Here is a 27,892-nt window from a genome sequence, read left to right as displayed (position 1 = left end):
ATCCCCTCTTGGTGCCCATGTTGTCCACAGAGGGGGACACCCAGTTCAGCTCCAGCAAACCCAATAAAACCACCAGCAGCAAAGTGGCTTATGCAGCTTGTGGGGAAAGGAGAGGCCACAACGATCGGACAGGCTGAGTCCACTCCCAGCACATCGGCTGCATGCACCAGCCCTGGCCCTGATGTGGAGCAGGAGGTGCCGAAATAACCCAGGCACTGCACAGACCCAAGCACACGCTGCAGCACATGCCTGGGAGCTGCTGGGACCCTGAATCTGTCGTGGGCTAAGGGGAGCGAGAGGTATTCACAAGGCCTGACTTCAGGCACACAAGTCAGGAGTCAAATCTCATACAAACCTTGCCTAGTTAACAGTTAGCCAACTCCAGAAACGCCTGGATGAGCATAAAGTTAGTGAGAATGGGTGTACAGATGCCAGAGCAAAACAGCCTTGCCTTTCTAGGTGCTCCTCTACTGCAAGCAAGGCGCCCAAGTTGCTCTGATGAGAGCAAGCAGCTCTCATGTCATGTCATGTTTTGACTCAAGCTAAAGGAAGAATCATTTCTCTCCTACCCACCAACACAGGAAGATACAACAGCGCAACAGTGCAGGCAGCAGCGTGCAGAGAATGAGGGATTTGTTCTCTTCAGTAATGGATTGACAAACATTTAGGTAACATGAACAGTATTGTTGTAGGGTTGACTGTATTTCATGTTGACAAACAAACTTAAATGGATTAAAAAAGAGGCACTGGGGTTTGCAAGCTGCAGCCTCTTCTGTGAAAGGTCTCTTTTGCACTGTTTGCACAGCACAGTGGAGTTACTAGAATATAACTATAATCACTGATACCAGCATTTTTTAAAATGAAGTATCTAGGACTGAAAATGCAGACACAGACTGTTTCAGTGGGATGGGAACCAACCAGCGTGATATCCTCAAAGCCCATAGAGCCTGTGTGAATGAAGTCTGCCTTGTTTCACAAACAAATCTCTGTAGCTAGAAGGCAGAAAGATTTCTTGGGATGGTTTAGAAATGCTTGGAGCGCTGTACCTCTTCCTGTTGGGGACTGGGACTTGTTCAGAAAGTGTTTGGCATCTTTATGAATGCTGTTATCAAACACAAAACACATCAGAGACCCTATAATAATTCTACAGAGGGAAAAAAGATAAAGAAAAATTATCCTGCTAATCAAAACCTTGTTAAATATTAAATATGACTCTGTAGTAGTAGTATTATATATAGTAGTCAGGTACTTGTGTATTTGCTATGAGGAGAAGCTGTGTAGCCAAGCAGCTGTAACAGCGACTCGAGCCTCAGAGACCTGAGCTCTGTCCTGGCTCTCCCCTGGCCTCTCATTTCTCCCCTGTAAAACAGGGACCTGGAAAGTGCTTGGAGATCTGCACCAAGGAGCCCTAGGTAAGCATCCATAGCAGTGGCATGGCTACTGCTGCTAAATAACTGAACGGTGCATCAACATACAGGCTCCAATTCAGCCTTCCAGGCAGAAAATCATGCTTGGTGCAGAGTGCCTCATTCGATTTGTGCCTGCAGAGCTTGGCCCAGTGGCACAGGCTTGCCCTGAAGGAGGGAGGGTGGGGAGATCCCGCGGTCCGGGGGTGCTGGGGTGCACCATCCTGTCTCCTTCTGCCCTGCACTGGGGGACAGGAGAGCCAGCGCTGCCCTCCAGCCATCGTTGTGGGGACATGGTTTGTGGGGAGCCCTCTGGAAATATCCGCTTTTTGTCACTGCGCTCATGTTGCCAGAGGGGTATCTAGCCAGGAGCTCAGGCACAAACCCAGCAGCGTCAGGATGGGAAATGTTGCAGCCAGTAATGATGCAGAGAGGACACAACACGTCTTTGTTTCAGGTGTGGCTAGGGCCTGTGCAGACGAGAGGCTGAGGATGGAAAAACTCATTGTCCTGACCCATGCCGGGATCAGTGCGCTAAATACCCAGCTGGCTCTTAGTGTGAATCTTGTTTGGGGTAATCCTGCACATGTAACCTGCCCTTTGGGTGACCTAGCATTCACGACCGCTCTGATTTGCACTCACACATGCAAAGGAACCAGGGAAGCCCCAACCCCACGTGCCCAGGGCTGCCAGCAAAGCCACCGCACCGCAGCACAGCGCCAGACTGACCTGAATGCCCTCGATGCGCTCCGTCACCACGTAGGCGTGATGCATCGCCACCAGTGGCACGTGAACACCAGCCATTCGGCCCAGGGCTCGGGCCCACACACCTATCGGAGAGACAACCCACCCCACGCTGAGCAGCCACAGCATGCACGAGAGCGTATGGCAGGAGATCTAAGGCTGTTTGGGGGGCTACAGCCAGAAACATGGAAACAAGGACCGAACAAGACCCTCTGGTTCTGGCAATGCAAAGCCACGTCCTTCCTTGCAGCCACACCATGGTGAACAGGCTGCTGGCCCCAGCAGGACAGGTCCAACACCCACATTGCTTTTTGCCCCGTACCTGCACAGTTCACCACGCAGGGAGTCTGTATAGTCCCATAGGGCGTCTCTACTGCAGACACCCTCTTCACACCCAAATCATCGACTTTGACCTGGATACCAGTCACCGGGCAATTCTCTATAATCTAGTGGCAGAGAATGAGAAACACAGTCAGTGGCAGGGTCGAAACGTTAGCGGGATAATCCAGCTCTCCTGACATCTGGTCCCAAAATCCCTGTGCTGGGAAAGGTGAGTTAAAGCAGAGGTCTAACACTGGCCACCTTCCTTTGCTTGTAAACAGTTATCAATGTTATTGCTAGATAATAAAATTCTCACTAATTTTGGGCTTAAATGGCCGCTACCAGTTACTCTAAGCACCTGTAATTGCAGAGGATGTTTATTATTTACATGCCTTGCATGTGAGCTAAGCAATATGCGAAGGATGGGCTGATAGTTCCTGCCTTGAAGAGTGGACTGTGCTACTTTACTCCAAAACCTCTGCTCTCCTGAGGACCCTGCCTTGGGCTCTGCCTCATCTTGCTCCCAAAGACCTTTTTGTCCTCCATATAATTTCCTTAGACCTCACAGTTCCAGTGCAACACCAGCTAGTGTTGCCATTGTGGCTGCAAAAGCCATGAAAGCCAAACAGGACAACCCCCTTCTCGGGCAAGCAGGTCGACTTGGAAACATTGCGAGGGCAGCTCTGCTCCAGTGTGAAAGGAGGAGCTGGGAGCAGGGGAAGGCAGGGGATGATATCTCCTCCCAGCGTCACTAGGCATTAATTAGTAATTACCGCAGCGCCTCTGGCAGTTGCTGCTCTGGCAAGAGTTGAGCAGGTGCCGGCAGGATCCATGGTGCCATCCTTAGGGACGTACAGTGTGCCATACAGGTCATCCACGTTCATCAGCGGGTACAGGTCCTTGGTCTCCGAAGGAGACAAGACGTAGGACTCCACACCATAGACCTTCCCAAGCTGCAAACCAGATGAGAGAATGGGGAATTCAGTGGGCAACAGAAGCTTTGGATCATCGCATGCTGGTGGATGAGGAAGAGAGCCCCGGGACACAATTAGCTCCCAGATAACCCTGCATGAACTTTCATGCCTGGGCGCAGATGCAGTGCTGCTCTGAGCTGCTCCAAGGCAAGCCCCAAAACAGAGAGCACAGTGAACATCACAGGAAGGTCTCTAGAGTTTTTAAGGGACCACTGTCCTATTATTCCCATATCAGCTGCCTGTGCAGCTGGAAAAAAATCCATGGTTGTGTTCATTTTGCAAAGCTCAAGTGAGATACATTATAGGAACTTTTCTATCAAGGCCTGGGAAGAGGGCACAGAGGGTTAGAGCGAGGATACCATGCCCATCCAGTATCATCTGCACCAAGAGGTCAGCAAGCATTAACAGGGATGCTGATGTTTCCAAACAAGCTATTTCATTGACAGCACAGCAGCTCAGGGACTGAACAGAAGAAGCCGCTGTCCTGGAGCCTATGTGTACTGCAGCCCTTTGAAATCAAATGGCAGCGTCAGCCGAGCAGGTCAGGGCACTGGACCGGGTTCACGTAGCTCATGCATGGCAGAGGAACATTTAGCAGCAAAACCCGAATCCCTGCCTGGCTCTTCCACATCGCTGACCACAGCTCTGCGGTTCCTCCACCTCCATGGACCTCTGCAGCGTGAGGGACCCGTTAGCAGAGGACACATAAGGTAAAACCACGTAGCTCGTCCGCAGGGGCGGCTCTCAGATGCCTTCTCCACGTGCACCAACCTCAGCTTCAGTTGAGGGGTCCCAGGCTGACGTACGGCCAAGCCCACCCGGCCAGCGATTCCTGCTCCCTGGCCTCACCTTCCTCCCTGACGAGGACACCTGGCACCCTTACGGCCTGGCCCCGGGACAGCCGTTGAGCTTGTCCTCGAGTCACACTTGGGCAGCTGACCGTTTCCCAGCCGGGAAGGCGGGGAGGGACGGGCTGTTTAAACACCCGGGGCTCATCCGCATTGGGAATACCGGCCCCGCTCGCACGGGAAGATGATGAACAAGGCTAGAAGTGCAAGGGCGGGGGGGGACATGTGGCCGAGGGCTTGTCCCTACCGACATGAGCCTCTTGTACTCATCCAGCCTCTGCTTGCTGGAGGCGATGAAGAGGCCGCCGTTCTGGATCCAGCCGGCGTGCAGCCCCGTCTCCTCCGGCAGCTCCCGGCTCACCACGTGGCGCGTGTGGGCCAGCAGCTCCACTTCCACGTCGCTGGGCCGCAGCTGCCACAGCAGCCCTGCGGGGAGAAGAGCCCGGCGCTCCGCACACCTGCCCGCCCGTCCCCACCGGCGCAGGGGGGCCAGGCGGCTCCTCCGGCCCCCCACGGGGCTCCCCGAATCATCCCCCCACCTTGGGGTGTTATTTGAATGGGAAAAGAGGGAGGAAAAATGGTTTCTGGAGCAGGAACCCCCCCAACCCCTGCAAAAAACAAAGCATTGTATTGAAATAACGCCTAGTTCCCCCCTCCCACCAAAGGAAATGGTTATGGCTCCACAGTAAATAAATAAGCAAGTTTCATGGGGATTTCTCTGGTCATATAGGGCTTAAAAAAAGGGGTGTGTGGTGGTGGGGGGGGAAGGATGCTTTCTAAAAGGAAGGAAAGGCCCGCGGCACGGCGGCGGCGCTCACCGGCCGTGTGCCAGGTGGTGCCGGCGGTGAGGCGGTCCCGCTCCAGCAGCGCCACGCCGCGCGCCCCCATCTTGGCCAGGTGGTAGGCGGTCTGGCAGCCCAGGCTGCCGCCCCCCACCACCACCACCTCGGCCGTCGGCGGCAGCGGACGCCCGGGGCCGCTGCCGGCAGCGCTCTCGTCCTTCAGCGTCTGGCGGTACGGCACGCTCTTCTCCGCCGTGGGGCCAGCGCCGCCGAGGGGCCGGGGGGCTCGCCAAGGGGCGGCCCGCCGCAGGGCGCGGGTCAGGGAGGCCATGGCCACCTGCAACGCCCGAAAACGCCGCGCTGAGGAGAGGGACGGGCCTGGCCCTCGCCGCCGCCATCCCGGCCCTCGGGGCAGGACCCGTCCCAGCCCCGGCGGCGGAGTTGGCGAAGGGGGGAAAGGCCCAAGGCGTCTCTGGGTGCCCCTCTCCCCACACCCCCCTTCCCGGTGCACCCAGCAGGACCCGGGTGCACCCTCGTGCTGCCCCAAAACACCCTTGAGGGGCCCCGGCTTTAAAAACGCCAGGGGCAGCGAGCTGGGAAACGCGCCGGTGGCGGCTGCCCCTGGTTTTTGTGCCCCGGGGGCCGCGGCCGCTCCGAGGGAGTGCAAATGGCTGCTGCAGGGGGACGGCGACGACGGATCCTGCGCTGGCCGGGTGAGCACCCTGGCCTCCAGCTCAGGGCGAGCAGGGTCTCGCAGCCCCTTGGCCCCGCGAGCCGGCTGGCCGGTGAGATCTTCCCCCCTTTTTCAAGGGGGAAAGTTCCCTTGAGCGTGCACGGAGCTGGCGGGCTCCCGCGGCACCCCCCCGTCCGCCACGCCACCCGAAACGCACCCGCGCTCTCCACCCCCCTCCTCCCCCCCCCGCCGCCACGCCGAGCCGAGCAATCCTGCAAAAACCCGGCAGGAAATCCCGCTGCAGAAATCCCGCGACAGCCCCAAGGAAGTTTTCTTGCACAACCCGCCGCAGGCTCCCGCGCTGCCCCCCGACTCACCGGCGACGCCGCCTGCGGAGCAGCCCTCGGCGCTCAGGCGGCGACGGGGCCCCTGCCTCCCGCGACGGCCTCCTCCGTGCCGGATGGACGGCTCCGCCGCGCCACGTTGCCCTGCCGCGAAAACATTAACCAGCCGAGGAGAAAACGACACCGAGCCGGCGGCGGCCAGCTGCAGCTCTTCCAGCTGCCCGGGGCGGGCGGCAATAAGCCAGCCCTGCTCGCACCCCTTCTCGCGCCTCTGCCGCTCCTCAGCCGAGAACAAAAGGCAGCGAGAGCAGAGAAAGCAGAAATGGGAGGAAAATGCTACTTTTCTTCTCCCTTGCTCGGTGCCCGGCACAAAACAAACAGGCCAGCTGGGGCCGGTGCCCGGGGGTGCTCGCCGGCTCCAGGGCTCGCTCGCTCGGCGTGCGCTCAAGCGACCCAGCCGGGTGCCACAGAGCAAACACAGCAAGGGAAAGCAACGTCTGAGCCTTCTGCACGCATTCCCAGCGGTTAAATTTTAAGGGCAGAATTCAATTAAATTTGCAGACCTGAGGAGCCCAAAACTAAGGTGGGAACACCAAAAATTTATTCTAGAGCGGGGGGGGGGGGGGGGTTTAAGAAAAAAAACAAACAAAAAACTTAATTTAGAACTCCCAACCCAAAGCTTTATTCTTCTATTTGCCCAGAACTCACTGCCGAAATTAGGGCCTGTTTGGGCAGGATATGCGCAAGCTGCAAGTTCTTTTAAGGAGCCTCTGAACAGCGCAATTTAGCTATCTCGGAGAAACAGGGCTCTGGGTGGAGCTGTGGCTGGGTCAGGGGGCTGACAGAGCGGGGGCCGAGCTGCATCTCCTGCCCCTGTGCTCAGGGCCCCCTCGCCACCGCCACCAAGGAGAGCTGCACAGCAGAGAGCCCAGACACCGGCGTTTGGGGGCTTTTAGCCCTCAGCAGCGCTGTAACCGTGTGGACTGCCCCACTTTGCTCCTAGAGCCTTTGCATTTTCATTCTGCATGCGCCACATGGTAAGGGTTTGCATCCAAACTTCCCCAGTCTGGGAAGAATTAGAATATAAGGGAGGGAGTTCTCCTGTTTCAGAATTAGTCCCAGGCAGCATTTCTGTTTTAAAGATAAAATCAGTCTCTTACTACATTTTGAAGAAAGAGCCCAAATTTCCCTAAACTCAGCAAACTAGTCAGTCAAGATAACCCTCACCCAGACAAAGAAATGCAAACAAGTCTAAACTCCCGTTTGCAGTGGGGTGTTTTTGTTTGGCAGGGCAGAATCATTTCATCAGTATGTACTAATTACAAATATAACCTTTGGGTTAGACATGACCTAAGGCAACACAAGCTGAAATATATATTACAACAGCCCAAGATGTTCCTCGAGCTCGCAGCAGCGCTAGAAAAGAAGTAGAGAAAGTGGCTGTGGCTTCAGCCCCTCTGAGCACTGATGCTCTGATGCAGCTACAGAGCTGAAACGGGGGTGGTTATTTTTTGATGTTCAGTCCTATGTAGACAGGGCCTAAGCCAGTTCAATCCTTTCCATGTAATTCCTAGATTAACTATAAACTAGAGGAGCACAGTGGTTTGTGCATGCCAGCTGGAGCTTTCCAGGCCATATCAAACATTATGACTAATGCACAGATGAGCTAGTCAAGCGTGTTGCAAAACTGCAGCTGATCACAGCGTGCATGAGGCTGCAAGCATGTGCCCATGCCACCACCAGATGGGTCCACGTGCAGAGCCTGCCTTACTGCTCCCCAGCATTGCACTCGTTTGAATTTGGTCTTGGGAAAGCAATAAAGCTTGGAGGTGCATGATCCGAAAGCAGCCTTGATCTGAGGCAGTGGGCCAGGTAGCCCCCGCCATGGGCTCTGCTGTCCGGGAGGTTTACAGTCCTGCTAATGCCATGGGAAGGCTGCTCCTGCTGTGGTTGCAGCACCCAGCCGTAGCTGTGCACAGCTAACAAATGCACCATTTATCCCTGCGGCATCAGACTTCTCACCCGCTCAGCCCCCCAGGAAGGTTTGGACCCGTACTGATGGGGACCCTCCGCCACCACTGTGTCCCCAGGATGCAGCAGAGCCCATCTATCTACACCCAGGTTGCAACACTGCAGCTCCACATGCCTTGGAGAGCCAAATGCCGCTGTCTCTGCCACCGAGGAGCCAACCCGCAGGGTGGTGGCAATGCTGTAGGGACAGGACCTTGCACGAAAGCAGATTTTTGCATTTACCTGGTCTTGCAGCAGTGTCAGCAGCCATTGGGCAGCTCTGCACTCCAGCGCTGCGTCCCTGCAGTCCCACTGCGACTTGGGGATCCAATGCCGGGGTCCGACCCACTCAGGGCTGAGGCAGTTCCTTATAGCTGGCAGGAGAGCACCGGGGTGTCAAAAATCTGTATTTCTTATGTTGTGCATGTTGGAGAGCATCCCTTAAACTGGCAGTGACAGTGAAAGGGTTTATCCCCGGCAGGAGTCGTCACCTCAGACAAGGTTAAATATCTGGCTGAGCAGCACCTTTCCAAATCAACAGCCTGAAAGTTCCCAACTAATATCCTGCTCCTGGTAAAACACCTCTGCTCATTCCTACAGTCCCTTTTAGCAGACCCTCCGAAAGTCAAAAAGAACAAGAGAAAACACTGTGGACTTCACAGAGCTGCAAAAGCATAATACATTGTTATTAATTAAATCAAATGGCAGCTCACTGTGACATCTCCTGTGCCTGTTCTGGGGTGAAACCTTCTCTTTCCTCCAGAAATGCCTTAGGTACCTCTTAAGCAACTGTGTGATTTTTCATTGCTCTAGAAAACGCTGCCATGTGTAGGCCAAGTGGGATTTTGGAATATGATACTCAGGAGAGAGTAAAAACCATGCAGAATTATGGTCCTTCTCTCAGTCCCCCCCTCAAATGGTTCAACTTGGGCAGAGAGCACAAAAACCCCACGAAGCACAAAGCCACGCAGCCGGGCAAGGGAGCACGTCCCAGGCAGCCACGCAAGACAACTGCACTAGAAACAACTGCTAAGAAAGTAAGAATATTGATAGGCAGATGATAGGCTTCAGAACCAACAATCTTCAGTAGTACTTCACTGGAAAGACCAAAACCGGACACTGTGGGAAGGTTTTAGACTCAGTTTTGGAAGGGTTGTGAACTCATATGGTTTGTGGCATCGATCAGCTTCAAGCCTGCGAGGGTCAGAAAGGACCTGTCCCCGCCGAGCACCTTAAACCTGCCTAAACCACTGCTGCTCCCCACGTCCCCACTGGAACCAGAAAGGGTTTAGCGACAAGAAGCCCAACACAAAACTGAACCCTTGACACAGGAAAGAATGCATGTTTATTGGCAGTAAAAACCATGGTTGGAAAAAACCTATCACAAAATTACACTTTTTTTGTTGTTGTTGTGGAATTTACTCTGATGCATTGTAACTTAAAAAGATCTGGAAAAACCACATGCAAAAGGGTTTCTAAGTAGCAGCTAAAATTTCTATTCCAGCATTACAAGCTATTCCAAATGATTTCCAAATTCCCAGCTATAAACTATTCCATAAACAAACAGTTTTATCTTTAAATCCCCTCCACCCAACCCCACTCTACCCCAGTTAGTGCAGTGCAAAGGAAAAACCCAAGGAATTTACATATTATTTTCCAACGTATTCCATTGCAATTTTGAATGTTCTGTGATGAACTAAAATATATATACAATTTTCTCACCATCATAAAAAAACATTTCCTTTCTTATTCACAGATATATATTGTGGCAAATGGCTGAATAATTACTTACAAACAAAACAATCTTTTTTAACAAGTTTCTTACAACAGTAAACACAAGAGAGATCTTTTCTGAGGAATGACTGATTTGGCTGGGCATTGGGAGGGGGGAGTCGCTCGTCACTTATAGGCAGCTACTGCATCTATCACATAGTTCGGTAACTGGCAAAGGTACTAGATATGCTACAGGATCTAAGGAAGAGAGACGGCTCCTCATCTCCTGCGACAGAGACGTGCACGCTCCCCGAGAGGGGATGCCCTCACCGCCACGAAAAGGTCTGGAAAATCAGGCGTTTCAAACAGAAGGGTCACATAAGGCTTTAGCAGTATCTGAGGCATACGTGAACCATCGTGAGTTTTTCCGTGTGTGTGTGTGCGTCTCATCCGCCTCAAATACGCCCTCAGCTACACCAAAACTACAGAAAATGGAGCAGGGCCCTTCGGCTTGTGGGATTTCTGAGCTCCTCGCTTGTAACACCCCAAGGAGTTTTCCCTTTCCAGAGCACAACTGGTTCAGCTCCTTCTGCAAACCGGACCCCTTTAAAATATCCCAGGCGAGCACCGAGACAGTCTGGTTGGCTTGGCCTGGAAGAGGTTAGCACCAAACAGTACCTTGGTAGAGCCATGAGCTACGCTCTGCAGCCGCGCCACTCTCCCCATCGCTTTGCAGAGCAAAACACACGGTGGGAATTTCCCCCGGCCGTATGCCGGGTACGGCCTAAACACTTGCAATGCAACGTAGCCCCCCACCGTGATACAGCGCAAAGCAAGAGCTTCACTAGCAGCCGCGGCCCCTGGAATCATGGAGCAATGGGGCACTCACTCGACTCCAGGCCCTGTTGAGGAGCAAAAGGCAGCAAAGCAACGGGGCTTAGTGCTCGTCATTGGGCAACAAAATTTAGCTTCAAAGTTAATCCGTTTCCCTTTTCACCAACGGCCCCAAAGTCTCCTCTTTAATATCCTGAGCAGGCCACTGCTGTTCCATTTGCAGGAAGCCTTGGCACCCTGGTGTCAGAGACCCAGGGCTGCTCCAGAGGAGATCCAAGTGCACCCAACATCACCAGCCCCGGGCAACGTCCCTGGATGGGCACTAACACAATGCCAACGGTCTGGCCCGGAGACTCAGTGCCCCCCAGCAAGGCCCCGGTGAGCCCCAAGGCCTGTTTGGCTGGGGAACAACTTCAAGGCATGGAAGCACCAACTCCAAAGGCTACTTATTCAAAGCGACCAGAGGGCATTTCCAGGGGCTAGAAAAAAGGACAGAGGAAAGCTGTTCCTTGTCACACACACGTATTTGTTCAAAACAGAGCACTTTGGAAGGAAATTGTGGAGCTGGAGGGCAAAGCCAGTGCCTGGCAGAAGTCACTTGGCCTGGATTTCCACCCGACAGCTCTGCCTATCTACTACAGGGGGTTGCAATTTGGAAAGCAAGAAACTCAGGACAGTACTCAGGACAAAGTGGCAATGCAAAGAGGGACGGATCATCTCCTTTACAGCAGCAGCAGGTAACAGCCAGTGGGAGGGAGAGAAGGGGCAATGCTCACAACCCCCAAAAGTGCACACAGGTGGGGAAGAAGAGATGCTTTCACAACCTACTGAGATAAATCAGGATGTGATACTGTAGCCCTTACTCACGTGGGTTCGCCCCACTGAGCTTAGTGGGGTGGGACTTCTAACAGCTGCAGGAAAAGGCAATCACTCTGGTCCAGGCTGCTCATGTTTGCAATAAACTGGGAGTGACAGCACCGCGGACCCGCAGACGCACGCCCTTGTCTGCTCCCGTGTGCGTACCTGGTGCTCAGGTGGCTTCCAAAACCCTTGCTTGGCAAGGCGTGCTTCCCGGTCCTGCAACATGATGAGACCTCCTGCTGACCAGTGGGACCAGTCAGCGTGCAGGGCTGTCCCCTCCACCCTGAGCAAGTCTAGTGGGACTAAAGGCAGTTTTAAAGAAAATGGGCTTGGGATGCCAAAGAGGTTTTTTCCTGCCCTGCCTGGACCTGGAGTTCCACTTCCAGCCTATGTCTGCTGGTCAAAAGCGCTCCTTGTTTTGCAGCTGGCATCCGTACAGAAATAACAAACGGCCATTTCCTCGTTCCAAGTACGGGTGTCCCCGCTCTGCTCTCCCACCCCAGCCAGAGAGCAGTGGCGCTGGGTGCTGCTGTTCAGCCTACCAATTAGACTACCAAAATCGTCATCCAGTGGAGTCCATTTGAGCAGCAGGTGAGGCAGCTTGGCAGGTGGGAGACTGCATTTCCTCGTAGCAGGGGCTGTGTCACTCCCTCTCCTTAGAAATTAGAAAATGCTCACCTTTGCACACCTGGGCACCAGCCCAGGAGCAAACCTTCAGCTTCACCCTCCCACCAACACCACGGTGGATTTTAAAACACGAACAAGTTTGGACACCGTCCTCTGGTGGTAACTGCATAGAGTCTTTCAGCTCTGTCCATGCAGGGGAGCATGCCTTTCCCAAGACTCTTCTGCAGCTGCTCCACAAATGTTATCTGATAGACCATGAATCTTCTATACAAGTAACACAACCAAGGCCAGTGGCAACCCCTGATGCACGCGCACACACACACACTGTACAGAGGAACTGATTGCTAAAGAGTCTGCAAGAGATGTGTTGTTCTCGGCAGTACTGGGAGACGTCCAACTGTGTTTCACTTGGAGCCTTGGGTGTTGGGACAACCGTGCATGGTCTGCAGCGGCTCATTCTGGGTGCTCAATGACTTTCCACCAGACATCTCCACCATCATTGTACCCCCTCCTCTTCCACGTATGTTGAGGGAAACCAACCAACCTACAGGGGAAACGAGAGGTGAGCAGAAAACTCAGGAGCAGAAAGGACCTCCTGTCCTGGCACTCGGTCTATTCCCCTGCCGCCACGCTGTGATCCTGGGGAGCTCTCTTGAAGGGACATTTGTACAGCGCCGGAGGTGCCCACATCCCTGTGCCAGTTCTCCTGATACATGGTGGTGACGGAGAGATGGTGCAATCATTACCATCATTTGGCACTGTAGCCCCAGGGCTATGCAAGCCCTTGCAGCATGGCAGCGCACAGGTTGTCAGCAACAAAGAAGGGATCAGGGCATCAAAAATCTGTCCCCAGTGCTATGAACTCTGTGAGACACCCGGGCAGCCCATCAGCCTACTGCTTTTTTCCAGGATGCTGAGCCTGTCACTTGCAGAGGCATTCTAGCATAAATTCCCCACATGCCAGCTTAAGGAAGAGCAGAGTCAGACGCGTGCTTGCGTGCCTGCCTGGCCACAGCCCGCTCCCATCTGCCTGCACGTGTCTGGGTGTCGCCTGCCGCTGTCAGACACAGCATTGACATGTGACACACATGACTTGCGGTATCTGTTTACACGCTGGTTCTTGTGACATGGCAGCACATCCACGAGCCAAAAAAGAGCAAATGCGAGTTGGATGCAGCCCCCTCCCCCTTCCCTTTGCTTTTGTGAAAGCATTTTTGGGGAAGGCTGCAGTTAGGCAAGCGCTGACCAGCTCTGTGGGTTAACAGCAGGGAGGACCACGCGCTACAAAAACGAGCTGGGACATTATCAGCAACTGCAGCATCAGCTTCAAGCTGCACTTACTCTGCCGTTGGTCTCCCCCTTCCACCATCCCTGGTCGCCGCCTATCCTGCTGTAGATCTTCACCACGTCGCCCTCTCGCAGGGAGAGCTCCCGCATGTCCCGTGCCGCAAAGTTGTATCGTGCCACTGCCGTCCCTATGACTCGTGGGGTGAATACTGTGAGTGGACAAAGCAGAGGGAGTTGGGAGCTGCTCCGCCGTGCAGGAGCAGCCGAAGCCTGGGGAAAGCTGCGCTAGGTTCAACCTGGGTTTTCCACCATGGTCCTTGTTTCCATTGCAACACCACGACCCAGATGGGCTCAGATGTTGGGGCTGGCCTTGTGTGAACTTCTCAGCCACACGCAGACTGGGGTGTCAAGGTTAAGCTCGCTTCCTGCTGAGTTTTAAACGTCTTGGTGGGGCAAGCCACTGTCTGCTAAGCAGGAAGGGGATGGTCTATGAGGGGCTTCAAGCCACTAGCGGGGATCATCCTGGGGAGCTGGGGTGATAGGCATTTTTGTGAGAAAGATAGAAGGTGGTAGAAGGAAAAGATTTCATAGGAATAAAATGATCATTAATAATGAAATCATGGAAAAATCCTTTTCCACCATGACTGTCAGGTCTGGTTGTCTTACAGCTTCCAACACCTGAAGGTGCCACATCATCAAAGGGATATTTGACAAATCAGTTTGTATTAAAGGTGCTTCAAAGCTAGGAGTTATTGGGATTAGTCCCTGCAGCGGATTTTCCCACGGGTGCTGAGCAAAGCCTGTATGTTTTGCCTTGAGGAGGAATAAGCCACCAATCTGGTATTCTCTCTGGTTTTTGTCCCTGCCAATGACCAGCACAGGAGCCTTGGAAACTTGGTCCCAAAACAGACCAGTATGTGCAAAAGTAGCCAGGCAACCTTAAATCCCAACTGATAATCAGTTTGTGACATGAAGCATGAGGCCTGAGATGCCCGGGGACACCAGGAGAGCCACAGACGCTCCTCGAACCTCTCATTCTTGGAGATGACAAGCAATCAGAAATTGATGCTCAGCTGCTGGCGGGGAGGCCGTGCTCCCCCCGAAAGCCATCTCAGGAGCCTGACCTCCGCCAGCACCGCATGAACCCACCACTGCCAATCTCCACTGCTTCAGGCCAGGAGAAACTTGTGGGGGAGAGGGAAAGCGGCAGGAAGGTGTTGGTGTCCTTTGCACAGAGGAGCAGCGGCGAGGAGGGGGAAAAGCAGGAGAACAGCTTAGCTCCCCTGCCCTGCAGGTCATCACCTGCGCAGGAGGAAGGAGGGCTGGAGGGCAATGGTGGGAGGGATGGGACAGTCCCCATGCGCCACTGAGCGAGTGCTCCGTGCGAGTGCTCCAGGGCAAGCAGAGAAGAAAAATGAAACACACCTTTTTGACATTTGGGGGGGGGGGGGGGGGGGAGAGAAAAACACCCTGAAGGGACTCTGAGTTTCAGCAAAGCTGCACTATTGTCCCAGGCCTTTCGAGTATTACAAAGCTACAAATTTAAAAAGTTTGCAAACCAAGGTTGAACTAAGTTTGGGGAAAAGCTTTGCCCAGATTTTCAGCTCTCGGGATGGACGGAGATGAGGATGGCAATGGAGACAGTCCATACACACAACGTACAATCACTGGAGGCTCGTTCGTCCTCGCCAGGCAGCTGGGCTGGAGAATGGAGTGAGAATCATGACAGCTTTGAACTCTTTCATCAGGAGCTTGCTCAGAGCCCATTTCCACACAAATTAATGTTCTGCAATACTTTTATGCAGAAGTGCAGGTAAAGAATCTCAAATACACAGAATTTTACTCTAATTCCCTGGAACAATAAGTATTCTTCCCAAACATGACATCGAGAAAAGCATGCATGCCTTTGCAGTTGATTTTCCCTGTGCAGCCTAAAGCAAACACTGAAAGGTAAAAGCATAAACAGGAAGAAGTGAATGGGCACATTTTTGCTCTAATCCCTGCTAAATAGGGAGGAAGATGCTAGCCTGAAACGCATTTGGATCAACAGGCTTCAAAGGCCAGAATACCCCTGGCGCTTTCTCTAGGAAATTTGAGCCACAAAACACATTTAACAGCACAGGTTCCGCCGTCTCCTTAGCAAGGTGCTCCTGAGCAGGCTCAGATAGCAGAGCTCAAAAACTGCTGGACATTAAGATGTTCTCCTTGGGCAGCAAGGAAAAACAGTCTTGAAGATGGTGTGATGCCAATGCTCATTCTGTGAAACACATGGGATAAGCAGGTCGAGCTTGAAGTACATCACGAGATCCCAATGCACTAGATTTACTTTCTCATAAATTTTCTTCCCCTTTCTCAATAGTTAGAGCTCTGGCTCCTCCTGTGTTGTTTTGGGGGAGAGAGAGGGGAGTGTATTTAGCTTCTGGCAAAGTCATGATTAATCGACTTTTTTTTTTTTTTTTCCCCCCAAGCTATGCCCCAGGACAGCCCTGGTGACCCCCTCAACTGTCTGCAGGTGGGGAAGGGGCAGCGGGGACCACACGGGTCCCACCGGCGATGGCTTTCAAGCTGGTGATGGCTGTAGCCTGGTAAAGGCAGGAGGTTTCTCCCTCCAGGGAAGGACCACTAGGAGGCACTTCCCTCCCAGGAAAGGAAGGCACTAGTACCTGACCAGAAGGGAGTGGAGGAGGTCTGAGAAGAAAAGTTGAGGCCCTGAGGACTGAGAAAAGAAAAGTTGTAGGAAGCGCAGGAGGCTGCAAAGAGGTTAGAGAGAAACAGAAAGAGGCAGAACACCAATTAAAAAGGAAATTAAAAAAAAAAGCACAATGCTGTCAAAGCCAACAGGGAAACACAGTGCAAAACCAGCGGCAGGTCTCGTGCAAGGGCTCGGAGCGGTGGGCGCTCGCGGCCGGTGGGCCGGGGCTGGTCCTGCCCTCACGGGAGACCGGGGCAGCTCTCCCTCCCAGGGGTCTCGAGGCCCCTCTCTCTTTTCTCCTGGTGGAAAATGCCTCTCTGAACCAAGGGAAAATTTCATACTCCAAATGCATCTTAGGGTTGCATTTTATTGGAAAAGAAAATCACTTCTTATAACTGTTTTTCTTTGGTAGCCTTTTTAAAAATGGAAAAAGTTTTTAAAAAATACATTTTTTCCCCCCTGAAGAAGTTAATTTGTGCACTCAAGCTTTTAGGTAAAACTTAAAATTTTGCATTAATGCAAATTTCGCTTTTCATTTGTTTCATCTTTTTTTTTTTTTTAATTATTTCTCCCATCAGCTCCATTAAAGGCAACCCATTGGGATTAAAACTGTCACAAGTGACACTAGAATCGGATCCATTAAAACACACGCACAAAAACTTACGTGGGCAGATAAGACACAATATATCCTGCTAACGGTGAAACACATCACTCTGTTCATTTAACTACAGGCAGATGGGTCAGATCCCACAGCAGAAGATGCTCTCCTGGCAGAACCGAGTGTGCTCGCACCACATAAAATGATGGCAAACCACTACTGCACACAGTTTGGAAAACTGTAAGCGGGAAAACCAGCCGCAGGCAGCAAGAACGCTCCCTTGGAGGCTGCCGCCCGCTACAAGGAACCAAAACAAACCGAGAGCAAAGAGAGCCCCCAGCTCAGCGTGGTCCCTAAGGGCACCATCTCCACACCTGCGAGAAGAGTCTTCAAAACACTCAGCGGAGCAGGAGCCTCGCTTGCAAAGTGGGGGGTTCAGACCCGCTGTGGGTGAATTCCTGGAGATTTGAGAGGCCTTACAGCAATGCTATAAACTCCTTCATTTAACAGACAGCATTCCTATGTCTTAACGCAAGCATGCAATTTTCCTTTAAATAACTGAGTTAGGTTTACTGGTGTCCACTACCGCGTTTAACCTCAGTTTTACCTGGAGAGCGGGTGAAAGTCCTGGAGGTAGAACGTTCCCGAGATTTGTACGGGTATTTTAACGTTGTGTCCAGCTGTTTAAAACTCTCTTTCAGTGAGTGGCTCTGGTAGTATTCAACCAGCTCCTAGAAAGGACGAAGGGGCACTCGGTTACACCAGCGGTGCTCTGCGTGCTCTGCAGAGAGCCAGCCGCGGAGGCAGGAACGGCGCAGGGGTTCAGAGTGGCTTCAGAAGCATACCAGAAGGCTTTCAAACTTTTTGGCTTCTGTGATGTGAATCCAGTTGTCCTTCTCCACCACCTTAATGTGCTTCACTTCCTCATTAAACCTGCAACGGGAAGCAAAGACGGTCAGAAAGTTTACCTTTGCGTGTCAGCGTCATCTCGCCCTGTGCAAGGAGCAGACCTGCTGTGGATGCCATCCACCCTCCAGCCCCACCGCTTTCAAGCAGGGATCTGAAGCAGGAGGTGAGGGGACGTGCAGAGCAGCGGCTCCCGGAACACGGGTCCATCAGCCGCAGCCAGCCAGGATGCCGGGCTGCCCTCGTGCAACGGGGCTGGAAGGAGCTGGGTGCAAGGGCTGTGCTTGCGGGAGATAAAGCGGCGCCCTCAGCCTGCGGATGCCTTGCTATGGCTCCAAAAGGCACCTAGCAAGCTGCTCTGGATGGCAGGGCCATGCCCAAGCGGCCGCGCAGGCATTGTGGAAGCAGCCTGCACTCGGACGCCTGCTCCTTGAGGACCACGGCAGGAACGCTCCCGGCTTCAGAGAGCCCTGTCTGCATCACACCAGCATGTCAGCTCTCGCTCTTACCCAGCTAATGCACAACGCCAAATGCAGCGAGACCTAGATGAGCCCATCCTGATCCTGGGGAGCAGGACCGGAGAGATGCATGTTTCCTGCCTGGCAGATCAGTGCCGCAGCACAGCACTTGCCATCGCAAAAGTCAGGCAAGGAAGTGTTTTCTGCAGAGCACAACGCAATGGCTGCTGCTGTCACTACGGCTTTGGCACACCAAGCCTTTTCCTGGGGCAGAGCTAGGGAAGATGGGAGCATGCCTCTGCCAGGGTCGGGTTTGTGCCCAGGTGCTGCTGTCCTAGTGGGAAGACCTATCCCCTGGCGATGCATCTCATGGGTGCTTTACTCTCTAATGCCAGCAGTCGTGGTTGTACTCACTTAATACTGATTGCAAAGCGCTCAGCCTCTGCCGGCCTCTCTCGAATCAGGTAGGTGCCGCTCACGTGGGACTTCAGCAAGTTGTCCGTCTGCTGCCGCTCCATGTTCCCTGCAAACCTAAGCCGACGGCCACCATGAGACGTCATGCAGCCAGGGCCTGCCCTGCACCTGCCCGTGCCACGGCGGCTCTGCGGCCCTGGCAGCTCCCTGCATCGTGCGTGACCACCCCTTCCCTCTAGTGCAACGAACCGTACGTTCTGCTCCACGTCTCTTAAGCTTTTGCCTACTTAGGACGACAGCTCAAAAAGTAGCTTTCGGAGGCACAAAGGGCCCTTAAATGTCCACTTTTCCATGGAAAGCCAGCCCGTAAGAGCTCATTGCATCCATGCAAATCCTGCTCGCTCTCTCTTCCCCCTCTCGCTGCGCGGCAGCGAGGCTGCCAAAGGCAGGCACGCGGGAAGGAGGCGCCATCTCCGGAGCGTGCAACCGTCACAGCATGAACACTTGCTTTCTTCATGGGTCACGGCCTCCAGAATCATGCACGTTGATTTTATGAATGAAAAATTAATGAATATTTTTAAAATAGGCATGTTTTAGCCCAAAAGATCTTTTTTAAAGGCAAGAAGGTTGGGCAAGTAAAGAAACAGGTCTCATTCAAAACTTTGTATGCAAAAATGAAAGCGCCCAGAGATATATAAGAAGCTGTTTAGCCACTGAACAGACACTAATGAACAATGCGGAGTGCAACATCTTGCCTTTGAAGTCTCTCATGTTTCCAAGGCACCTAGAAAATCACACTAACTGGGAACAGGTCCCCAGGTGAATAAGGCTTCGCAAAGGCTGGGGAAAGGAGATGATTTAGATGCATGAATTCGGAAAACTGGATGGAACTAGAGAAAAGCAACAGGGGGGCAAGTGAAGCACCAGCCTCTCCTGCCAAGTCTGCCAGAGCCCCGGTACTGCTTCCCCCCTCCCTCTACCGTGTGCCACTGCCAGTGAGATGGGGACTCAGCACTGAATATATGGGAGAGGAGAAGAGTCACCAGCGCCTCTCCTTTCGCCTGAGCCCTCCTCACCACAGTCAGGGAAGAAATCCCCACCGACGCCGCAAGATCTGGCTGCAGCTCTCCAGCTGAGCTCAGGTTTCAACACCGAAACGCGAAGGCAGCGGGTGGCCAGGCCGGCTCAGCCCCGTCTCCTGCATCCCTCTCAGCTGCCATACATCAGTAAGGGATGCAGGAGGAAGAGCACTTCCAAAGCGCATCCATAATTTGTTATTACAGACTGGATTTGTGTCAACGTAACAAAATTAAAAGGCAAAGGCGATACATCTTCACGTCCAGAGAAGGGCGTTTGTAGCGTGCTGTCCAATTAGAGGGCGACTCACCAAGGGTACGCCGCGTAGTCTATCTCTCTCGACGGAGGGCGGCTGTTGGGAGGCTGGAGCAAAGAGAACATTGCTCATTACTGCGGAGCCCGGCGCCTAATTAGGTTATAGATCAGCTGCGAGATGCTCCTCTCTACGGGAGGGTTTTTATGTGCCAAGCAGTTTCTGAATTATTGGCTTTGGGGTTGGAGGACAGTGTTACAATCAAGTACTTGCTCTCTCATCCTCCCTGTCCAAAACAGCTGTGAGCAGCATACTGTATTTTTTTCATTTATCCTGAGCCTTTTTTAGTTGGGAAGCAACTGACAGCTTTACAAAGAATAGTTTTTAAAAAAAAGTACAGCTTTTCTGTACTGTGACTGATCTCAAAGTACTCTGCTACTGAGTCAGCACTGCTCTCTCTTTGCAGAAGAGGAACCAGGGTCTGGACCTGGTCACACCAACCACGTGTTTGGGAAGAGGGGGCCAAGACCCACCTGCAAGGAGATCTGCAACCATTGGATGGGGAATCTACCTTCCCTGCTAATTCTGCCACAGTAAAAGGCCTCGTTCAAGGCCCGTGGGCTTAATGGAAGAAACAAGTCCTCTTACACATCCAGGCACGTTTTGGCCTAATGACGGGCTGAATCACTGGTCCCAAACTGCCCCCGCTGAGGAAATCTTAACAAGCCAGCAGCCTGTCCCATCGGGGAGGGAGGAGGAAAAGAATGTGCGTTTTGGTCGAACAAATCAACCTTCTCCATCAACGCTTCCCATGTTGGGCAGAGACCAGCCATGGGAAAGACGGTCACGCTAAACTGCAGGGCTGTGTTTTCAGCTGCTCCCACTTGAAAATATTCTGGGATCTCACAGATAGGTATAAATGGAGGAGAATACGACTGCTCTTGGCCAGGATAACCGGAGCCACCGAAAAACAGAGCATGGAAGTCGCCAGTAATCCCCAGAGGGGCAAAAACATTGCAGTGTTGTTTTAGTACCTGACTTCCACCCACTGATTCGGCAAGAGTTAACCTCAGAAAACCGCAGAGCTTTTTATTTAATTAAATCAATAGGCAGCGGCACTTTGATTAACTATCGGTTGCTAAAAATCTAAAAACAAAGTGGCCAAAAAAACCCACCATGGTGGGACAAGAACTGGGAAAGGCACCATCAGAGGGAGCTCCAGCAAGGTCTCCAGGTCTCCAGCAAGACCCACCAGCAAAATTTCCAGCTGCAAGTACTGCGCCACGCAAACCCAGCATCGTTAGGTCTGGTTTTAAGCACTCACCCTTGCGTCAACAGGACAGGGCTTCACCGACGAGCTGGGAAAATAGCCTGACTTCTTCGTTTGCAGCAGCCTCCCCTGTAAAACAACAAAGATTGGCATCAGCCCGGGATACGTGCAGAGGAGAAGTGGTTTTGCCATGCCGGTCCAGGGCTCTGACCCCCCACAGCTCCCAGAGCCGGCCCAGGCTCCACACGTGCCTCGTTGACCCCATCGCTCCTCCGGGGAGCCACCAAAACCCCGGCACATCCCGGGGCTCCCAGAAAACCGGACAGCTAAGAGAGGGCTGAGCCAATCCAGGAGCCGCTGGCTTAAAACTGGTCGGAAATCTCCCGAAGGGAGACGCTCTCACCTCCCACCACTGCGAGTCCGGGTCCCCCCTCAGCAGTTCGATCACATCTCCGGTTTGAAACGTGAGCACCGGCTTCCCGGGAGGCGCGGGGTTACCATGGTAGTTCTGAACTGCCACCATTTTAGGACCTGGAAGAGAAGGGAAACCGTTTCGTTATCTACCCCCTCTTAAGAGAAAAGGGAACAAAAAAGCCCCTCCGACGGCTGTTGTTCCTTTCCTTGCGAATCACAAATCTAACAGCCCCAGCAGGCAGGATTTGGAGGCAGAAAGCAGGAAAGCAGACAGGATCGGTGCCCACGGCATGCAGCCTTGGCTTCCAAAGTTCCATGGATGACTGAGCTCAACGAGCAACAATAAATCAATGAAGAACAGAGCCAAGGCGAAGCTCCAGCTCCAAACCCTGCACCCGGACTTGAACTGTGCCGTTTCTGGGAGCCTCGTTAGGCAATCCCCGGCCGGCACCAAATGACGCCAGGCTCAGCGGTGACACCCGGGATTGCAAAAGGGACTAGTAAACACTTGGCTTCCATCAAATTTCAACAGAACCTGGGACTCGAATGCCCCTTGGCCCCTGGAAGTTCGCAGCCAAAGTCCGGTTGTCTTGCAAACAACTGCACGTTAAATAAGCTTTTCAAATTGTACTAAAACCACAGTGTTTATTTTCCAAATGCTTCCCCACCTCTGCCTTCAGCTGCCTCCTCCCTGCCTAGGGAGAGCACTGGGCCCTTTCAGGTTTTTTTTAACCACCAGTTTGATTTAGGTTTCTTTTTTCCAGGCTTGGCTTCCCTTCAGACAGAAAAGGCACACAAAAACAAGTTGTTTCTTCTCCTTCAAGACGGAGCGTGGGCACGACAAGCTCGGCAGTCAGCCCAGCAGACAAGCCCAGGTTAGTTTTAAGCAAAGAAAAATAAACATTGCAACAACCAGCATGACCAGTGATCCCATCAGAAGGCAACGCTGGGAGCTGTACGATCACTGCAGCGCACTGGGGACACACTCCTGCCGGAAGATGTTTCCCCCTGGCCTGTTGCTAACAAGTGTCTCTGCTGGGACAAGTTTGGTTTATTCCAAAGGAAGATCGGGAACAAATGAATTCCCTGAGCTTTCCTTCTCTGCCTTGAGCGGGGAGTTATTTATGCGAGGTGTAAAAGCTGTACTAGCACGGCAGCACAGGTAAGGGGCCGAGCGGCACGAGTGCAGTAAAACAAATGGCACGGCACTGATGGTTGTAGCGGAGAAGGAGCAAAAGCTCTTCCCCAGCCCAGCGAAGAGCTGAGCACGGGGAGGAGAAGGGTCTTTCTGCAGGAGACCCGCTCGCAACTGCTGCCTTGGGAAGCAGAAGAATTGGACACCGCTGAATCCCGTCGCTGGCTGTGCAGACAACCCAGCACTGATCTGCACCGATTAATGCTCCTTTCTGTTGGAAAAAGGAGCTTTCTCCATCCCCCACGCTCAAGCTTCATCGACACCTTCAAGCAAAATCAAGACACCTTCTCTATTTGCCCTCTTGCAACACAGTAATGCCCTTACCAGGTCCGGCGCCCAGGGACTCCTGCAAAGAGAGAGGAAAAAGGCTCAGCCAGGGCACGGCGGTCCTGACTCTCCGCACGAGCACCCAGCAGAAGCCACAGGGATGAGAAATCATCTCCTCTGGCCTCACTGGCGCGTCCCAAAACACAGGACTTGCCGCAGCTGCGTGCTGGCGCTTCCCAGGGCCAGTGGCACGAGGACAGCGGTGCTGCGCCAAGTGGGCCAGTTTTAGCCTGGGGGAGAAAATGCCCATCTCTAAACCTGGCTTGCCGATTGCTGGGACCTCCCGAGACCTGTGCCGGCCTCCCGCAGGGAGCAGAGCTCATACCGTGGCAACCAAGCCCAGCAAGGGCACGGACGCTCCCCCGGGAGAGAAGGAGATGTGAAAAGGGCCATCACACAACGTACCTGCTCTGCTGAAGAACCTACAAGAGAAACAGTGAAATAAGTGGTTAATTTAAAAGGCAACAGACCCCGTTTTCTGCTTGTCTTGACACTACTGGTACCAATAAACTGCCATCAACGCTTAAACATCTTGAGCAAAGAGGCAAAAAGCAGGAGGCTGGGGGTAGCTCTGCCACCAGTTCAAGTCAGTGCCCCTTTCCCCGGCTTGCAAAACACAGGGGAGGGACTGGAACTGGACAAGGACATTTTCTCATCTTGCACAAAGTTTTGAGGTTTTATTTATTCCCCATTTCACTCCCTACCCAAAACCTCTCAAAGCTTCTCCGTGACAATCCACTGCAGCTCTCCCCCCATGGCAGAGAGCTCAGAGCAGCAGCCAGAGCTATCAGACAAAAACATGAGTCAGAGGTTTGCCTCGTTCAGCTCAAGGACTTAAACTTTGCCTCCCACACCTCAGCACTATTTGGGAACTGGAGATGAGGTCTCTCGTTCTCATCACGAGTGTTGTCCCTGGTAGACCTGGAGCATGTCCTCCTGCTTTCAGACAACCTACGTTTTCTGGTGAAGAAATCATCAGCCAGCTCTGGTAAACACCCTTGCAGTTTGCTAGAGGGCTTGATGCATCCCATGTAGTACGCGGAGTTTCCGTAGTCCTCTCAAATACGTGGGACTCAACTGTTTGTTTTTTGGGTTTTGGTTTGTTTGTTTTTTTTAAACCACGAGCCATTATGAATTATAGCCCTGGGAAACGGGTGGGGAGTGTGCTCAGATTTTGTTACGGGCTTAGTGAAAAGCTGACAGAGCTTTTTAAAGAGAATCTTTCAGATCATTCGCATAAATTCATCTCGTCATAAGCTGCTAAGGATGTCAAATAACTTACCAATCTTGCAGGGGGGAATGATTTCCAGGCATTCCTTATGAGCGCCTGCCCCACATTTTGGGCAAAGATAGCCCTGGTAGAACGTCCCTCTGTGCAGAAAAGAAGTCAGAAAGTCTTAATTTCAGTCCTGGCTTTGAGATTTTCTTTGCACGTTTTAATAAGACTTTGATGCAGAAAAGCTACAAAGATATTGCTCACCTTAGGAACATCTTGCATGCTTTGCAGTTGGTGGTCTTTTCAAATGTGTACATCTGAAAGCTGTGGTGATTTGCATTGGCTTTCTCTGGCTTTATGTTGGACCTAAGGGATAAGAGGACAAGGGGGTTATCAACCTGCCCCTCTGAGCCATTCGGCACCCTGCAATCTGCCACAGCAGTTGCTGTCTGCATTTCAGTCAAAGTTTGGAAACCACGCGGACTGACAGGAAATCAAGTGGGAAAGCGAACTCAGGGTTCAACCGTATAGAGAGAAGATTTTGGATATTCAACTTCCTTTGATACAATATTTATGCCTTTGGCCCTCGCCTGAGTCAGCCAATACCTCAGATCCACCCACGGTGCAGGTCAGCGTGGGGCTAACCCCTATCCTGAACAGGAGTAGCTCCCTGCAGCGAAAACCCTCCTTCGGGGACGTTTTACTCTAGCACGACGCAGTGCTTCACCCATCCATCCCTTACACCACAGCAATTACCACGGATGTCGGTTCAGACATGCACCCGCTCGTGCTTTGGTGCAAATGCTCAGGGTGGGTGATTTTGTGCTGGAACCGAACTCCCTTGTGCAGGGCCCCACTGTCGGAGCTGGGCTCTGCTAGTCCCAGACACCGTTGCCCTTGCGCTCGGTGACTGGGTCACAGCAGCCTGCCACGCTCACATTGCCATTTCAAACTGCTCCATCCACTTCCTCTTCATTTCTTCCGTCTTGCAGAAGAACTGGAAGCCCTGCTTTCCTTGGAGGTGAATTAGGTAGAAGCCATATGACCACTGCAACAGATAACGAGAGAACTGATGGACCGCTGCGCCCTGAAGGCCCGAGTGACAAAACTCGCGGCACTTTTATTCAGTCATCTTAACGGTTGGTTTCAGTGACTTCCCCCTTCTTTACTTCTCAAGGGCTATTGAACCTTTCTAAAGATAACAGTAAGGAAGGAGGAAAAATACCTCTATATTTCTATAACACATCACAACAAATGATGCCTGGATCGGCTCTGCACTGCTCACCAGGGCCAGATAGGATTGTATGGTGGCAGATGAGAGAACCCAGATTTTTCTGCTCCAGTGGATCCTCCCCAGCCATTATATGTCTCCCTGACAGCAAGTGACAGTCCAGAAGGAACATCTGACCTGCCCAGTGCACATATGTTCTGGCTGTCTCATCACAGCATTGCACAGAAAAATAGGAGAGAAAATTGCGTGCTTTGCTTACCATTTTTCCATGAGACTAGGAAGCATAAGAGAGCAAAGTGGAAATATATTTCATTAAAACACAAAGCTAGCAGCATTTCTTCAGCATCCAAGTAGCAAAATTGGTTGTTCTTGCCCAAATGTCACTTATCCCATCTGTACAATACCTCCTTGCATAGCACAGAAGTGGATGCAGCCATTAAGCTAAGAGGCCCCTGCTCAATTCATTGCTGGGAGGCCAGTCTTCCTTTACGGCTGCCGACCAAGTCCAAACCCACCGGCAGAACAACGTTCCTGCAGTGGCAGCCGCGCTCTCTGAGCGCTGATTTTGGCAGACCGGTCGGCAACGCTCACATGGCCTTTCCAAGCTCCTCCACCCAGCGCCTCTCGGGAACGAGAGCGTCTGGACACCCTGCCCTCCTCTCCACCCCGCCCGACGTGTGCTCTCCGCCGGTCCCTCGCTGCCAGCTGGGCAGAAAGCAGGGAGCAGCTTCCGCTCGCTTAGTCAAATCATTCCAACTTCTTCACGGCTGTTTTGCAAGGATGGAGGTCAGAGGACCGAGCCCAGCCTTGCATCAATAAACATTTCCCAACTCTCTGAAAGGCTGCCCTGAAATCTGAGCCTTTTTTTTCCAGCTTTTTGCAAGCTCTATTTCTGCTTTAAAAGGCTAATGGGAATACGCTACCCGAGGACTGGGCCAAACAGCTCCAACACGCTCTCCAGCAGAGCTAGCCCCTGTTCCACCTACCTTTTTAATGTCCTTGTTGTTCATAGGGTCGTCAGTCATCTTGTGGAAGAGCAGCTCAATAATTTCTTTCAGCTCATAATTGTATCCTTTCCTTTTGCAGACGATCACCACTTTATCAAATAAAAATAAATACCTGCCCAAAGCAAAGAAACAAGCAGTTCAGTCAAATGTCTAATTAAGTTCACCTTTCAAGGACAGCACTTGGGGAGCTCTACAGACATTCTTCCCCAGTCAGCACAGTTAAATGCTCTAACTGTGCTATAATTTTACACTGATGGTGCTTTCTGTCAATGCAACTTTAAGTAATAATCAAACAAATGAGCACAAAATATCTGGAAATGCGTAGCCACATGCCTGGCTTAAGTAATTCAAGTGGTATTAACTCAGCCCATGGGTCACCGTGCGGATACTCCCAGAGTGGGGCTGGGGACAAGGTGCGTCACCAAACGAAGGGCACATTTTGTTTGGGAAAACTTCTGCGGGACCACCGCTCTCTCAAAGAAGAAGAAATTTTGATTTGCTTGTTTCTGTGGCTCTTTGGTTCCTGCACAGACCATCGATTACAAACCAACACCTCCGGCTGCGTCACCCCTAGCAGGGACTTGCCCAGTCCTGCTTCATTAGGGACAATTAATAACCGCACTGAAGGACCCTCTGTTGCTCTCAGCTGTTTGTATCACTTTTTTTTGTTTGTTTTTTTAGGAGAATGCCATTGCTCACTCACCTGTCCTGCTTCGTATGGTTTACTATGGAGCGGACCTTCAGTTCCCCATCTATCTTCGGCCTCCCAAATTCCTCCAGTTTCACTTGCTGCAGAAAGCAGAGCACAACTGAGATTTACAGCCAGGGCTGGAGTTTGGGTCGGAAATACCCCAAAACGCAAATGTATCCAAACGTGGCGGGATTGCACGTAGCAGGGACACACCCCCGCCCGCGGAGGAGCAGCTCTCCCTCCACGCGGTGCCAGGGGCATCACCACCAGCCCTGTCCATAGCTGCAAAGGTTGACGCGAGCAGCACCACCCGCACCGAAAGGGAGTCCCATGCACAACCACTGCCGTGGGGGGTCAGACCGGGACCGAGGGGTGACATGGGCATGGGATAGCTTCTGGGTCGGCTGATGCACCGCAACAGGGGTCTCGGGGCAAGGCTCAGAAACCAAAGCATTCTTGCAAGACTTGGGATCTAGAAAGCAAAATCCCCATGCAATAAGCCATTTTTACAGGGTTTTCTACAAAACCGGAATGAGGGCTCTTGTAGTTTTGACTCCCATCCTGACCCAAGACTGGAGGTTCTGGGAAGGCTGGAATCCAACCCAGGGTTTTGGTCAGTCTGTCTGTCAGCTCAAAAGCCATTGCAAAAATTACTCAATGCAGCACCGCCACTGAGCCATATGAATCATTCCACTTACACAGCTCTCCTTACAGGAAAA

The 27,892-nt window shown here is 52.5% G+C and overlaps 2 protein-coding genes across 4 annotated transcripts in view; both read right to left on the bottom strand.

The window, feature by feature from the left end:
* Positions 1–6,290, bottom strand: part of SARDH (sarcosine dehydrogenase) — a 37,004-nt gene extending 30,714 nt beyond the window's left edge. Inside the window, exons 1-6 of one of the 2 annotated variants that reach the window (XM_067309106.1) lie at positions 6,126–6,290; positions 5,112–5,412; positions 4,541–4,719; positions 3,245–3,424; positions 2,473–2,596; positions 2,136–2,236 (exon numbers count right to left, since the gene is read on the bottom strand). In XM_067309106.1, the coding sequence (XP_067165207.1) occupies positions 2,136–2,236; positions 2,473–2,596; positions 3,245–3,424; positions 4,541–4,719; positions 5,112–5,406 (879 nt within the window). In that variant the 5' untranslated portion in view covers positions 5,407–5,412; positions 6,126–6,290. The remainder of the gene's footprint in view (positions 1–2,135; positions 2,237–2,472; positions 2,597–3,244; positions 3,425–4,540; positions 4,720–5,111; positions 5,413–6,125) is intronic. The other variant, XM_067309105.1, reaches the window with a different exon arrangement.
* Positions 6,291–9,424: 3,134 nt separating this feature from the next.
* The window catches only part of VAV2 (vav guanine nucleotide exchange factor 2), a 158,884-nt gene continuing 140,416 nt past the window's right edge, over positions 9,425–27,892 (bottom strand). For both annotated transcript variants that reach the window (XM_067308950.1, XM_067308952.1), the window contains 15 exons: positions 27,186–27,271; positions 26,462–26,594; positions 25,183–25,292; positions 24,509–24,610; positions 24,311–24,399; positions 23,434–23,450; positions 23,026–23,047; positions 21,496–21,623; positions 21,147–21,221; positions 19,880–19,932; positions 18,493–18,609; positions 17,560–17,647; positions 17,322–17,445; positions 13,479–13,633; positions 9,425–12,681 (listed from right to left, as the gene is read on the bottom strand). In XM_067308950.1, coding sequence (XP_067165051.1) covers positions 12,634–12,681; positions 13,479–13,633; positions 17,322–17,445; positions 17,560–17,647; positions 18,493–18,609; positions 19,880–19,932; positions 21,147–21,221; positions 21,496–21,623; positions 23,026–23,047; positions 23,434–23,450; positions 24,311–24,399; positions 24,509–24,610; positions 25,183–25,292; positions 26,462–26,594; positions 27,186–27,271 — 1,347 coding nt within the window. In that variant the 3' untranslated portion in view covers positions 9,425–12,633. The remainder of the gene's footprint in view (positions 12,682–13,478; positions 13,634–17,321; positions 17,446–17,559; positions 17,648–18,492; positions 18,610–19,879; positions 19,933–21,146; positions 21,222–21,495; positions 21,624–23,025; positions 23,048–23,433; positions 23,451–24,310; positions 24,400–24,508; positions 24,611–25,182; positions 25,293–26,461; positions 26,595–27,185; positions 27,272–27,892) is intronic.

The sequence above is a fragment of the Apteryx mantelli genome, chromosome 21 (assembly GCF_036417845.1).
Source record: "Apteryx mantelli isolate bAptMan1 chromosome 21, bAptMan1.hap1, whole genome shotgun sequence".
NCBI classification, from domain to species: Eukaryota; Metazoa; Chordata; class Aves; order Apterygiformes; family Apterygidae; genus Apteryx; species Apteryx mantelli.
This window is presented reverse-complemented; position numbering and strand designations above follow the sequence as displayed.